The sequence below is a fragment of the Monopterus albus genome, unplaced genomic scaffold, assembly GCF_001952655.1.
Source record: "Monopterus albus unplaced genomic scaffold, M_albus_1.0 scaffold16.1, whole genome shotgun sequence".
Lineage (NCBI taxonomy): Eukaryota > Metazoa > Chordata > Actinopteri > Synbranchiformes > Synbranchidae > Monopterus > Monopterus albus.
Window position 1 is genome coordinate 2,488,692 of NW_018127896.1, and position 13,689 is coordinate 2,502,380.

Genomic DNA, 13,689 nt, shown 5'->3' on the forward strand with positions numbered 1-13,689 from the left:
GCTACTTCTACTACTGCTCTAAGAATATGAAGAAAAGACTTTTATATCAGGGTGGAAATTACATACATGAACCTTATTTTAAAAAATTTCAGTTGAGAATAACTGCAGAACCTTAATTCTCCTAAAAGAAGAACATTTGACACATTTACTTTTAGAAGATTCAGTCTAATGAGTTCAACAGTGTCTATATCGGTGTGTGGTCATGAGACTTGTCTAGATCATGTACAGCATTTTTAAAATCTGAATTGTGCTGACTGTTCAGCCAACAGGATTATGTATTCCTCCTTGCCAGTTCCTGTGAGTCAGACAGTCGGAGCCCCAGTCAGTCTGCTCCTGAGAGCCCAAACACAATCAGTTCAACTCTACCCTCCATCCATTGCCTTCATCCTCTTGTTGCTCCTCGTTTTTACCTCCTGCACTTTAAGTCCACATTTTGTCAAGTCACAGAAAAATCTAAAAGAAGTGCCTGTGGTCAAATCTGGTCCTCCACTAAATCTAAAATTATTCCCCTAAGGAAACCAAAAACGATACTTTACTTTATAACACTGGGCTTCAGAAATGCAGCAATCTGAAACCTACTCAAATTCTAAATTTAGTGAATGTTCATGTAATAATTATCACCTCCATGTGGAGAGCCATCTGAGACTCTGTTGACAGCTTCTGGTGCTGAAATGAGGTCTAGTGAACCAGCAAATGAATAAGAAACAAAGTTAAATTTTATTCATCACTATTATTTAACCAGTAGAAACACAGACTTAACATATCATGGCATGTCCTTTGATAGTGGCAGTGTAGACACAAACGGGAAAAATGAAGAGTGACATTTCACCTGCAGGCCTGTGGCTCCACACTCCCACTCTTAAATAAAAATAGAGTTGTACTGTATATAATAGTTAAATAAATCCTTTAAATCGGCTCTCATATTCCATTCTTGGGTTTTCATCATCAATTAATCTACCTTGTCAAGTATTTTCTCAGGTAAGCAATAGTTGTTCAGAAAATAATGAGAAATGAGTATTTAATCTGGAAGTGTCTTATTTTATCTGACCAACAGTGTAAAACCCACAGATATTCAGTTGACTATCACAGGACAAAGCAAATCACCACATCCTCACATTTGACGACAGGGAACCAGAGAATGTTGTTTTGCCATCAGAATAGTCAGTTGATCAACCAATCTTTTCAGTTCTCTTTCACTGATTACAGTCTTTAAAAAACTACCTGCTCATCCATTTCTACATGGTGGATCTGTCCTTCCATTTTATTATGACATGATGTTTTCAGCAAACATATGTATGTGTGTATATGTGCTGTACGTATGTGTCTGGCTCACGTCTGTGAGCGTAGGCGAGTACTTCCATTCACAACACAGTCGGTACAGCACTCAGAGTGAGTCCTGTGATGCCTGCATCCAGAAAGATGAGAGGGAAGAGGAGTGGCAGTGAGAATAAATGTTAGCCATGTGAGTCATGACACACGTACGCAGACAAACACACAGAATTAAATAGTTACCGGGGAGCTGTGGAGCCTCTTCAAAGATGCCGCACTGTGAATCACTGAAAGCAGTGATGTACCACAGGACAGACATCACACTCAAATAGAAGGTTTGAACATTTGGACAAAACTGGTGCCCACTGGTGATGTGTCAGTGTTTCTGTTCTCCAATAACTGCCAGTCAGCACATTTTGTTGAGCAGTTCAGAAACTCTCATTGAGGTGGTTTATTACTCTGATGTAACTGATTGATTGGTAGTATCAGCTTGCTTTTCCCCATCATATATTCAGGCCACGTGTCAGCTCTCATTAGCAATTAATCCAACATGCATAAGTTCATTTTCAAAACACACAGATCTGATCCAAAGGAGATTAAAGTCAGACTGATGCAAATGGACCCAAAGATGATTACACTAGATCCAAATAAACTAATTCTAAAAATAATTGACTCATATACTTCAAATGCTACTAAAATATTTGTATCTCAAATTGCAAAAAGTAATTTTTATCAAACATAAATCTTTTACCTATGCAGGCTATCTGCTATCTTCCTAAAATATTTTCTCCAGTGGCGGTAGTGATGTATCGCCTGATCAGAGCTGACACAGTACACTCAGATCCATTTGGATTCACAGACCTAAAACAGGTGGCAGTAAATTGAAACATTCTCTGTCCTGATTATACTGAACATCATCTGATCCTGGTTGCATCTCGCTCAATTTTCAGTCCACTCCAGTGCAACATAATCCAGCACGGCACCACATTGTTCATTTAAATAAATGCAATCAGACATTTCTTGTAGATTGCTGTGTAATTTACAGTTTTGTAAACTGTAAAGTAAATAAGTGAATTCTACTGTTTACCACCACTAGAGGGTGAGGATAAAATACTTGCAGAACTGTAAATACTTCCTCACATTATTACAGCCCCCTGTGCTGGTGCTGATAAGTCTTCAAAATCTCTAACTAAAACTGACTTTATAGATCATATTTCATTGTCTCACCAGTGCCCAGATCAACAGACCTCCACCATAATGGAGTAATTGGATCAGGTGTGCAGGCCTGTAGTGGTTGAGGAACACCGTGTAAGTGACTCTGGCTACATCCCAAGCCTTTTGCATGATCGCTCCTTTCTCTACGAGGAAGTTATTTTAGTTGACCGAGGATTGAGGAGACTGCTGTTTGAGTCATGAGCAAGGATACATGAGTTGGTGATTGGATGCTTCAAACAAGGGACCGGAGGAAAGGATGTCTAATGTCATTAATAACATGTTTCCTTAAATCCTCACATGCTTTCCTTGAATCTGCTCCTTGTCTTAAATTGTGGGACTAAGGTGCAAGGAAAAGATGCAAGTGAAGGATGTGATGATGCTTATAAGAGACTTGGGATGTACTCTTTGTCTAAGTCGTGCTTTGATTCAGTGTGTCTGTGCTGAGGGACATCCTTTCATGTTCCTTCTCTATCCACGCTCTTCACTGTTTTGTTTCCGTGTCCCGACACTTTTCTTTCCACTCCCTGTCTTCCTTCTTCTCTGTGGGCTTCTTTTCTTTAGAATGATTTGTTTACCCACAATTCCCCTGGGTAATTAGTGCTGTGATAATAACTGGTGTTGGAAACAAACACACCCACTCACTGAGCAGTGCACACAAACAGACACACATTGTTCATATACACTGGTATGAAAAACAACTTCCTTTGCGATTAAAGAAACTGCACCTCCCTTTTAAATGAGGGGGAATCAATCTGAACGATGCCTCCCCACATTTATGGATCACGAAACAGATTTTCAATAATTAAACACATTTTTATGTAAGAACCTAAGGCTGAGTCATACTGCGTTGTCGTTTCAGCACGGTGTGTGTCAACGTTTTCTTGTAACCATGACTGTGCTCAGTCCTTTACCTTAGCCAAGTAGTTTTGTGCTTAAATTTAACATCAACTTGGGCTGTGGCAGATCATAAAACAGCCCTTATGAATCATTTTGATAAAGGTCATCCATAATTATTTTGGCAGACACTGACCAAAGTCATATCAAATTACTATAAATTCTACTAAATTAAACTTAATGTTGTAGGGACTGGCATATAGTTCATCATCACATTTCTTACCTACCATCCATGTATCATGCTTTAATTACGTACCTCATGTTAATTATGTTTATGTTCTTTCATTTACTGAATGCAGAGCGATGATAAGAAGGTTTAGTCCGTATCTCTGCTGAATAGGAGGCTTGCCATGTGATCATTATGAAGTAAGGGTGTTTAAATGTGTTTCTAGCAGCATTTTTGAGAAAATCAACAAGCGGACTTGGTTATGTTTGATACAGTATGTGTTACCGAATAGGAGCTGATCAGAAATCACCACCACCACAGAAAACGTGTTCACGTAGCAGGAAACACAGGCTGACCTTGTGGTCTCCATTTGTGTTGCCATCATAAACCCGTTGTGCTGTGAAGCTGCAGAGTCACATCTCGGGTGGCCTTGTGGCATCGCTGTTATTCAGCAGCTGCCCTGGTTGGCCTGAACTCTCTGCCCTCCCGCAGTCTGAGCCTCCGGTTCCCTTCAGCAAGACCTGTTCCTGATTGTATATGAATTAAAAGCTTTGGTAGACACCAAAGAAAACATGCTTGAACAGTAATTATTCACAGTAGTTTACTGTAGCACTGTGCTTGTACTGGGAAGCTCCCAGTGGATAGCAATCAAGCTGAGGTAGCACTGGGCAGCTAGTTGCCAAGTTCTGTTATTAGTGCAGCCTTGTACTGAGCCAAGAGTTGAGATTGTTTTTCTCACTCTGTTTGTGTATTCCTTATTTTTGGATCTTTAATGGACGAGGGACAAAGTGCTGCCTGTATCAATTAAGTCTGTTTTGGAGCAAAATGTTTAACAAGTTAATAGGCTCTTCACAGACTGATTATGACTAGTATTCCGCCTAGCACCCATGCATGTATGTACATGCATGTGTGCAGTGTGTTCACTTATACTAAATCCCTGCAAAGCACAGAGAAGTGATGGAGCGATGAGAGAAACACAAAGATAAGAGGGGAGGGAGAGAGAGAGAATCCCCTGTTGTTTTTCCAATCAGGAGGCATCGTCCTCCTCACTGGGTGATTTATTCGCTCTCCTCTTCTTCATGTCCCAGTTTCCAACTCCCCCATCCACCCCACCCTCCATTCATTTCATTCATTCTTTCTCCCTGTCTTCTTTCTCTGGGTATATTGTGAACATAGCTACTTTGTTTAGAAATGACAGCAGAAGCCCCTTCAGGCAAGCAGTGCGGGTAGAATGACTCACCTGTAAGGCTGTGAAGTCCTCCTTACTCGTCACCTGTTCTCTCTAAATTCTGCCAGACATCAAACATGTTTTATTTTAAAGGCAGCGTTAAATGATGTATGACCTTGCTGACCAACATTATTAAGTGTCTGGCCCTGTTCTCTGCACAACATCATCCCCCTTAACAAATGAATGTTGAATCTAGGATGCAGGTCTAGACTAAATATACATTATTAACCTAATTTAATCCAGGGATGAAAAATATTAAGCTCTACAGAGAACAGCCTCCTGTTAATATGAATCAAAACCATGCTTAACAAAGGAGAATATTTGATCTGTTGCGATGTGTGTGTGTGTGTGTGACTGACATTGAAAATAAATAGTTTTCATTATCACCTGTTTTGTTTAGTTATGAACAAATCTTTTAGTCACATTTGATATCCCAGGTGCAGGAGGGAGCCCTCCTGCACCTCCCTCCATTCCTCCCCTTGAGCCACACGTATCTATATGGGTGCCAGTGTCTGATCCTTCGCAGCTGCGTTATTACCACCCAGCCCTATCTTTAATAAGTGCCATCCTACATCTGCATGAGTGGATGTGGTATGGCACATTACATGTTAAATAACCAATGCAAGTGTTTGTTGCATGTGTGTATTTCCCACTGACGCGCTCTTGCAGGACCCCCCCCCAACACACACACCCATCCACACACTGACCCCTCCCTCTCAGCGCTGGTTGGTTGCCACGGCTACAGTGTCTCCTCTCTTCCTCATGTTGCTATGAGACTCGGACCGACAGACCTGAGCTGAATGACAATGTGTCTGTGGCTCTGGCAAGAGGCCCACAACAGCCAATAAGAGGTGGTCTAGACAAACACTCCCCAGTCTGGGGTCTGGGAATGACAGGGGTGATTGTTTGGTTTGGCAGGAGCCTCCATGGCCATATTAAGAGTAGTTTATTAACACTATTTTTAAATTTCCTCAGCAGATGTCTCAATGGGAAAATGTGTATGTAAATGATTATGAGAGTTCCTTTGTGACATTTGTAACATCATAACAATGTTGCCCCAAGAAAGGATTATTCCTGTCATGCAAGGAAAAACAAAATAAATTACAGTAGAAATTCAAATAGGGTTAGTTAAAGCTGCACTGATCAGTATTTTTGTTTTATATTAATTATGTATAATGAGCTATAGTTACAAACCCACAATTATCAACAACTCTCCTACAGCTCTATGAAGCTTTTAGCTCATTCTTTTACTACTTTCAGCCAAAACACCACAGCCTCCCGAGTACCAGAGCTAGTGGTGCTGATGAAGACCAAACCAGAGCTAAAAGAAGAGTAAATACTGGATTCAGATTTGTCATGTGGACAAAAACATCCAAATCCAGATCACCCAGCTGAATGCTAATGTTGCTCCATGTGAATATAGGCAACAGTTTGGTACCATGTTTAACATAATAACTTCATAAGGTTATATGTCAGATGTTGTTTTCCACATATTCCCCTGCCCCAAACTGGTTAAATACAATCAAGTGGTGCAGCTTTAAATTATTCTGAATTTCAAAACCATGATCAAATCAGAAATATATATTTTTAAGTTCTATATTTGCATTGATCTTGTAGAGGTTTTTCTCTATATTTGTGCTGCATAAAGGGTGCTATTGTACATACAGTATTTCTGTCTCACGATGTTTACAACTGTGATTATTTTGCTTTCATGTATTACCACATCATCTTAGTGTTGTAATTATCACTCATGTCTTGGCACAATGGGTTTAAAATAATCAAATTTCCCCACAAGGCTTATAAAAGCTTAATGTTGTCCAAATATTAAGAGACAATGATAAAGAGTTGTACTTGTTGTACAACTGAAACTGTTGGAACCTGTGTTGCTTCTCCGATATTGGCTTAGTGAAGACACTTGGATGTTAGAACAGTAGGAAATAGTGCCTACAATTTTTAAAAATCATTTATTTATTCATCAGGAAAACATGCAAAATATTCCTTATTGCTTGTACAAGAGAAACAGTTTGGCAATGTCACCTTGAGCTGCTGGAGATTTTTTTACCATTTCACTGACTAAATTACTAGTTAATTAATCAAAAGAATCCACAGATTAGTTGATTAATCACTAGCTGCCATCCTGATAGAAACGCTTTCCACCCAAGATTGAGTTCAAGTTGCACTGACATCACACAATAAACCTCTTGACATCCTATTAGAAATGATATATCATTGTTTTTAGGCCAATATAGTGTGAGAAATTGCAGTTTGCTGATAAGCAATATGAAATTTTAGAGCTGCCTGGATTCTGACCTCCCTAAAAAAAAAAATGTTTATTGTCTGGTTGCCTATTATACTTGCTGTGACTCAGTCCAAGCGGACACCAAGGCAAAGACATTTTTTTCTCTGGGTAGGAATAACACCTTGTTTCTGTGCTGAAATATGCTCCGCTGAAGGCGCCAGCACCCATGGAAAGGAGTTTTGACACATAGCGGCAGAGCTGATGTAGGTGTGAGAGTGAGATCTTTTGGGCTCGGTGTCACCAGAATCAATCTGCTTTTTTTAACTGTTTAGTTTGTTGTTCGTGTACATACAGAGAGAGTGTCGGGGGTCAGAGCAATACATCAGTCAGCCAGTTTTGCGCTAATCCTCCCTGTCTGTGGCTGCTCAATACGGTTTCAGTATTTTTATGCCTCCGTGCTGGCTATAAATGCTGCTTCATCCTGGAAAAGAATATAGTTCAGTAGTCATTTTGCAAGTGGAGAACTCTGAATTACTTTCTATGTTTTCCAGTAAATGTTCATGCACGTGTTCAGTATTTCAACTACAACAGGACAATGAGTAAATAGTGATAAATTGTCACATCACAACTCTGTACTGTGATAAAATGATACGACTAAAATGGCTTTGTATCTCTGTGTGTTTCCTCAGGAACTCTTTACACCGGAGTGCAAGTTTAAGGAGTCGGTATTTGAGAACTACTATGTGATCTACAGCTCCATGCTCTACAGACAGAAAGAGTCGGGCCGGGCCTGGTTTCTGGGCCTCAATAAAGAGGGACAGGTCATGAAGGGCAACAGAGTCAAAAAGACCAAACCAGCTGCACACTTCCTACCTAAACCTATAGAAGGTAGAATATTGTGTCTTCATACATACACAAACCAGGGTTTTATTTATATATGTTGTCAAAGTGGAGGTCATTTTTTGTTGTAGTCCAAACTATGTTTCTTTTGATTATACAGTGTTTAATTACACATTTTTCTTATAATTTTCACATCCAATCTTTTGTCTTTGTCTTCCAATTTCTTATTCACTGTCTACATCCTCCCCCCCACATCCTGCTTTTTTTCTCCCTCCACTCCTCTAGTTGCGATGTACCGAGAGCCTTCATTGCATGATGTAGGGGAGGCGGTGCCTAAACTCGCCGGGGGCCCACCTTCCAAAAGCACAACCAGCGAACCAGTGGTCATGAATGGTGGAAAACCAGTCAGCAAACCCGACAAGGAGGAGACATAACCCTGCCCACCCTTTTACCCTCCCCTAGCTGACCAGAGGCCAGGAAATGCCAGAGACTCGTCCCACTGCTGCACGCTCAAAAAACAAAACTACAATAAAAGGTAACAAAAGAAACCAAGTTCTGACTGGTGAGTGGTGGGGCCGCACACCTCACCTCTCTTCCTACCAGACGGAACAGGTGTTGTGGGGCAGGGACAGAGGGACATAGCACTGCAGCTGGTGGTGGGGGAAGAGGACAAAGAAGACGGGCAAGTGCCACCCAAATATTTTGGGACTGGGACAGTGGCGTATCCTCATATGGGAGACAAAATGACTTAAAAATATAAACAAAACAAATGAACTGAAAAAAGTCATCTTCGCCGGTATTTTTCTGTGACAATCTGTAGGACTGAGGCCCTGTTTTCCCTCTCCTGTTGCCAGGTACGCTTGCTCGCTGGTGGCTTCAGACACACATACGCACACAACTCCCACCCAAAATTGAACACTAGGATTTGATCTTTTGAGTAAATAAAGAACAGATTAAAAACATCAGCAAACAGAACACTTTAAACAACAAACCCTGATGGTTTAGAGGATGCTTAGTCATCGCTCAATTAAGATTTGGCACTGGGCATTCTGTACTTAAAATGACATGTTCTGCATTACATACTGTACAAGGCAAATGCCAGTTGACCTGTCTCTTATTTTGATCACATATATTTGTTGTAAAGAGAGAGTTCTTACTTAACTCCACGTAGCTTAAGGCATGTTTGCTTTTGCAGTATTCTTTTTTTATCTGTTAGGTGGTTTCCTGTCCAGCAAACACAAAGCACTAGTGATTATCGAGCTACATTGTTGTACAGACACAAAAGAGATTTTAGTTTCTACCTCTGTGTGTCTTTTTTTCTGTTTTCTTTTTAGTCGAATGGATGGTTTTGGATTGAGTTTGCTTAAATCAATGTATAGCTGAGTGCTGAAACCAGAATGATTTACACAGACACCCTGTTTGTACTGTAGCAACATGGAGTTTATAGGAGGCATGCTGCTGTCCAAGCAGCATGGTAGCAGTCAGTGTTTACACGGAGTAGCAGATATTGTAGAATGAGGTTTAACTGAGGGAGAGCCAAACCTCAAAACCAGTCTGATGGCATTCTCAGTCATGAGGGGCCTGGAAGTACTTGCGATTTCTGTTACCTTCCCAAGTACATGAAAGTAAAGTTAGGGTAACAGTAAACAGGGTAAATCATGTTAAAGCCACTATGTGTAGAATTTGGACATTTCTGACTTTAAAAAGACATGGATGTAGACGCACACGCCCACTTGGACCCAGTCTGATCAGGCCTGGTGAGGTCCTGCTCTATTACTGCAAGTGTTCAAATCCTTTACTAAAGTTAAAGTACTAATACCACAGTGGAAAAATATGACCCAACATGCAAAGGGCCTTCATTCAAAATCCTACTTAATAAAGGTAGAAAAATTCTATCATCAAACTTGTTCTGCAGAAAAATGGCTCCTCTCAGTGTTACACTGTTATTACAATTTTAGATTACTACAGGTGTAGTGGAGCTTATTTAACTACATTGCTTGATTGCTAGTACAGTGGTTCTTGATCAGCTGATCCGTCTGATTGATGAGGAAGGAAAGAAAATGAGTCATTTTCCAAACTTTTCTCTTAATTATTTCTGTTTGCTGAAGGCCAACAACTGACACATGACAAGGGAACCACTGGTTTAATCGTTAACAGCGCTTTTATACAAGGTTATAATGTTTTTTATGTAAACTCTGAAAAGCAACTACTAAGTTTAGCTGTGAAATAAATGTAAAAAAGAATAAAGAGTATAATATTTTTCTCTGAATTAAAATGTGTAAACAGTTAAAACTACTAAATATGTCAAAACTGAGTCCTTGAGTACATATATTGTATGTAGCTGCAGATCTGAGTGTCAGTATTTTTAAGATCCGAGTGGATATGAGCAGGATGACTGTCAGCTCCACTCACGTGCACATTCCATGCAGGAGAAACTTTAATTTTTTCACCAAAGATTGAGAGTGTTTATATTAGTTTACTTCATTTATTTGTCAAGAACCATGTAAAAAGACACATTAATCTCACATAAAGATAAAAGATGTGTTGCAGATTTGCTAGGTGATTTGTGTAAAGTCCACCAAAAATTAGAATTACACATAGTGGCTTTAAATTAGCATGCACAGTAAAATCAGTTGCGGTTACTTCAAAAGTATTATGAATGTGGTTTCTGTAGAAAGTAGCCACCAAAAACAAACTGCACAGATTGATTACGGTGTTACACGAAACTGTCATCAAATGAAATCACTGCAAAATGGGTTTGCGTGAAACGTGGATAACTGCAAGGCAGAAAATTAAATGTAATTATACCAAATAGATTCCCATGCTTCACCCTCTCACTGTGACAGTCAACATGGCACCAATCTGTTCTGGACTCGAGTCCTGTTCGGCACCTTTCTGTATAATCATACATTGTCAGCAAGACTATATGGCAGTTAACTCCTCAAAGGTTACAGCAGCAGTTGGTCATACAGTATCGCTGAGGAGGTATTAATGCTGTGATCCCACACTTCATATTAGTGTCAGTGAAAATGAGGCAGAATATGAATATATTTATTATTAGATAGAAACTGTGCAATCTTCTTTCTTTGAATCCCTTTTTTGGCCAAAATGACCACTTTGCATTTTAATCAAATCTTTGCTGAAGTCAAATGACCACAAAGAAACAACCACCCGACAAAAATCAAGTCTGTACGGTCAATCCTCATACCTGTTCCGACATGAAACAAGCACTAAATCAGCTGCATCCCCAGCCTCAGCAACAGGTGCTGTGTGTGTCTGAGTTGTACGGAGGATGCAGTCTGCTACTGAAAAGAGACTGAAAATTCTTGACAGTTCACAGTGTTTCTAATTGGCATATCTCACATACACCACCTCCTCCTCTGATTTCATTAGCTGTTACTGGCCTTTGTGTTCAAATATGTGTGGCTGACTAGCTCACATTACATAAACTCATTCAGTTTGTTGTTCCCAGTTACAAAAAGCACTTTATTTAAGCCAAAATGTAAACCAAGTATGTGTGAAAAACAGATTCAAAAGATCAGAATTTAGCATTTTAATTTTCTGTGTCACCAAATTGTAACCTTGATACTGAAAATCTGCAATTAGTAAGTGTATTACTGCTGTCAGAGCATCAGAAAGTGTTAGGTTGTTCTGTAGATTCTTACAATGTGAGTGCCTCTCATCCCCAGCCAAGCTCAAGATAGGAGATCTCTGCTAAATGCTCAGCCCTCCTCAGTCCCAACAGGGTTGACCCAAGATTTCCAAAATCTTAAAGTCATGATGCTTGACTTCAGTGGGATGGTGGTGCTGATGAGGAAGACTTTGTTTGACCGGTGTTGTGCTTGTCTCACGTCAAAGAAATGTGGATGTAACGTTTATTGTTGTGTCACACTAGGGTTACTATCAAAAATGTTAAAAAAAAGAAAAAAAGGAAAGACAAAACCCTGACAATCAGGTCTGTAAACTTCCTTTTTATTTTTTAAAGTGTTCTGTGTTCTCTCCTCTGCCTGTGTCTGTGCAGAACTTTTCAACAAAGCCATTTTAATGACAGTATGGAGGCTGATGTTTGTGTTCATTAGAAGGTTCAATGGGAAGCAGGGGGATATTTACTAAGATTTTGCGGATCACTTTTTGGCATTAAACAGTGTTCATATTTACTGTCTGCTTTCAGATTGAGTGCGGTAAAACTCCCTGCTGTGTTTTGGTCAGTGGTGTGAGGGGTTTCAGAGGGGATTGTTTTAGGCGTGTATGATACAGCCATGTCGTGATGAGTCGACATGAGTGGCTTCATTCATGTTTCCAGCCCATGAGGTTCCACTGTGTTTCGGTTAACAATGCAGCGAACGTAGCCTACGCTACCAGTGTGTCTGCACTGATAGATAAAAACCACAGTTTATCATCCAGTACCCTAAGTAATGAAAGTGCATGACATGTCATTATAGAGCACTAACTGTGGCCCAGATTCAAGAATGAATAGCTGTGAATCTCATGGTAACAAAGTAAACAAAAGAGGCTTCTACCCTGACCATCCCCCATATGTGATTGGTCAGCGCAGCACCTTTGCTGGATGATGTCACCGTCCATTGTGGCAAAAGTTGAACCAGACTCAGCAAAATAAGGGAAGAGAGAATGGAAATTTATACAAATACTTTCAGCACCTGATTTACCACTGCTGTGACAGAGGGAACTACAGCTGAAATGTTTGCATCACTCGCCAGAGGAGGATGTTAGGGACCTTTACAAGCTTTCAGGTCAAACCAGGAGACTGCATGAGTGCAGTTCCAAAATATGTGTGTTGATTTCTTCAACCACATTAAAGTTCAGTCAGTATAGACCGACACTTTCTTCTGTGCGTCCTCTCGGTCCACACATGCACAACAGCCTACAGGAAGCAGGTCCTAAGCAGAGGTGTATTCAAATTAACGCTGCATATTAATTAATACTCTGCTAAATTGAAAAATTGCGGTGCCACAATATTTTGCGCACCTGACGATGTTTTGCTACTGGCTTAATAAATATCCCCCCAAGACTCCAGGACAGCAACTGCTACTCACTGAATGATTATCAACCAGCTAATTTGTCCTACACTGTGGGAGGAGGAGTGAGATTAACTTAGCAAAGGAACCGAGCCATCCTGTGTTTAGCAAGGCCTAGCTTGTTGGGTTAGCACAGGGGTTCACATCCTGTGATAGCAGCTGTTGGAGATCTGTGACACATGACAGTTGAAGCCAGAGAAAAATGCCCTGCTTTCCTGGATGCTGACCACAGACACTGCTACAGCAGTGTTCCACAGCTCCTGGTCCAAACAACAAAGGCACAATTACTGTCAGCATCTCCTGAGAGATTCCCCTCCACCAGTGGTTACAGGTGCCAAGGCTACAATTATGAGATATCTAACAGCAGGTTGCACACTGGAAGAGAGTGGCTGATTTAATTAGAAGTGAGCAGTCACTACAACCTGTTCTAATTTTAATTTCCACATGCAAGTACCACTCATGTTCTCATGGCGGGTACACATGTAGCCATCTTACTTTGTCCTGTGTGAACTGCAGCTGTGAAATCAGAAGGCACAAAATGGACACAAGATGAGACACAATAGGACAGAAAGGCTTTCGTGACCTGACCACTGCGGTGCAGGTGCACTTTATAGTCGTGTAATGGTTAGCACTGTACTCATGATGTAGCTTGTCTCCCTCAGGTTTCTTTTGCCATTTCTTTTTCCCTTTCCACTTTATTCCTCTTTCAAACGACTGCCTTATTACATCTAAATCTCCAACAAGACAGTAAACGTGCTTTCCTCCCTGCTGTTTCTCGAAACACTCATCCCACGCACACAAA

The 13,689-nt window shown here is 40.4% G+C and overlaps 1 protein-coding gene across 3 annotated transcripts in view; it reads left to right on the plus strand.

The window, feature by feature from the left end:
• The window catches only part of LOC109955691 (fibroblast growth factor 14-like), a 56,392-nt gene extending 42,984 nt beyond the window's left edge, over positions 1 to 13,408 (plus strand). For all 3 annotated transcript variants that reach the window (XM_020592105.1, XM_020592107.1, XM_020592106.1), the window contains exons 4-5: positions 7,701 to 7,899; positions 8,137 to 13,408. In XM_020592105.1, coding sequence (XP_020447761.1) covers positions 7,701 to 7,899; positions 8,137 to 8,285 — 348 coding nt within the window. In that variant the 3' untranslated portion in view covers positions 8,286 to 13,408. The remainder of the gene's footprint in view (positions 1 to 7,700; positions 7,900 to 8,136) is intronic.
• Positions 13,409 to 13,689: the final 281 nt, after the last annotated feature.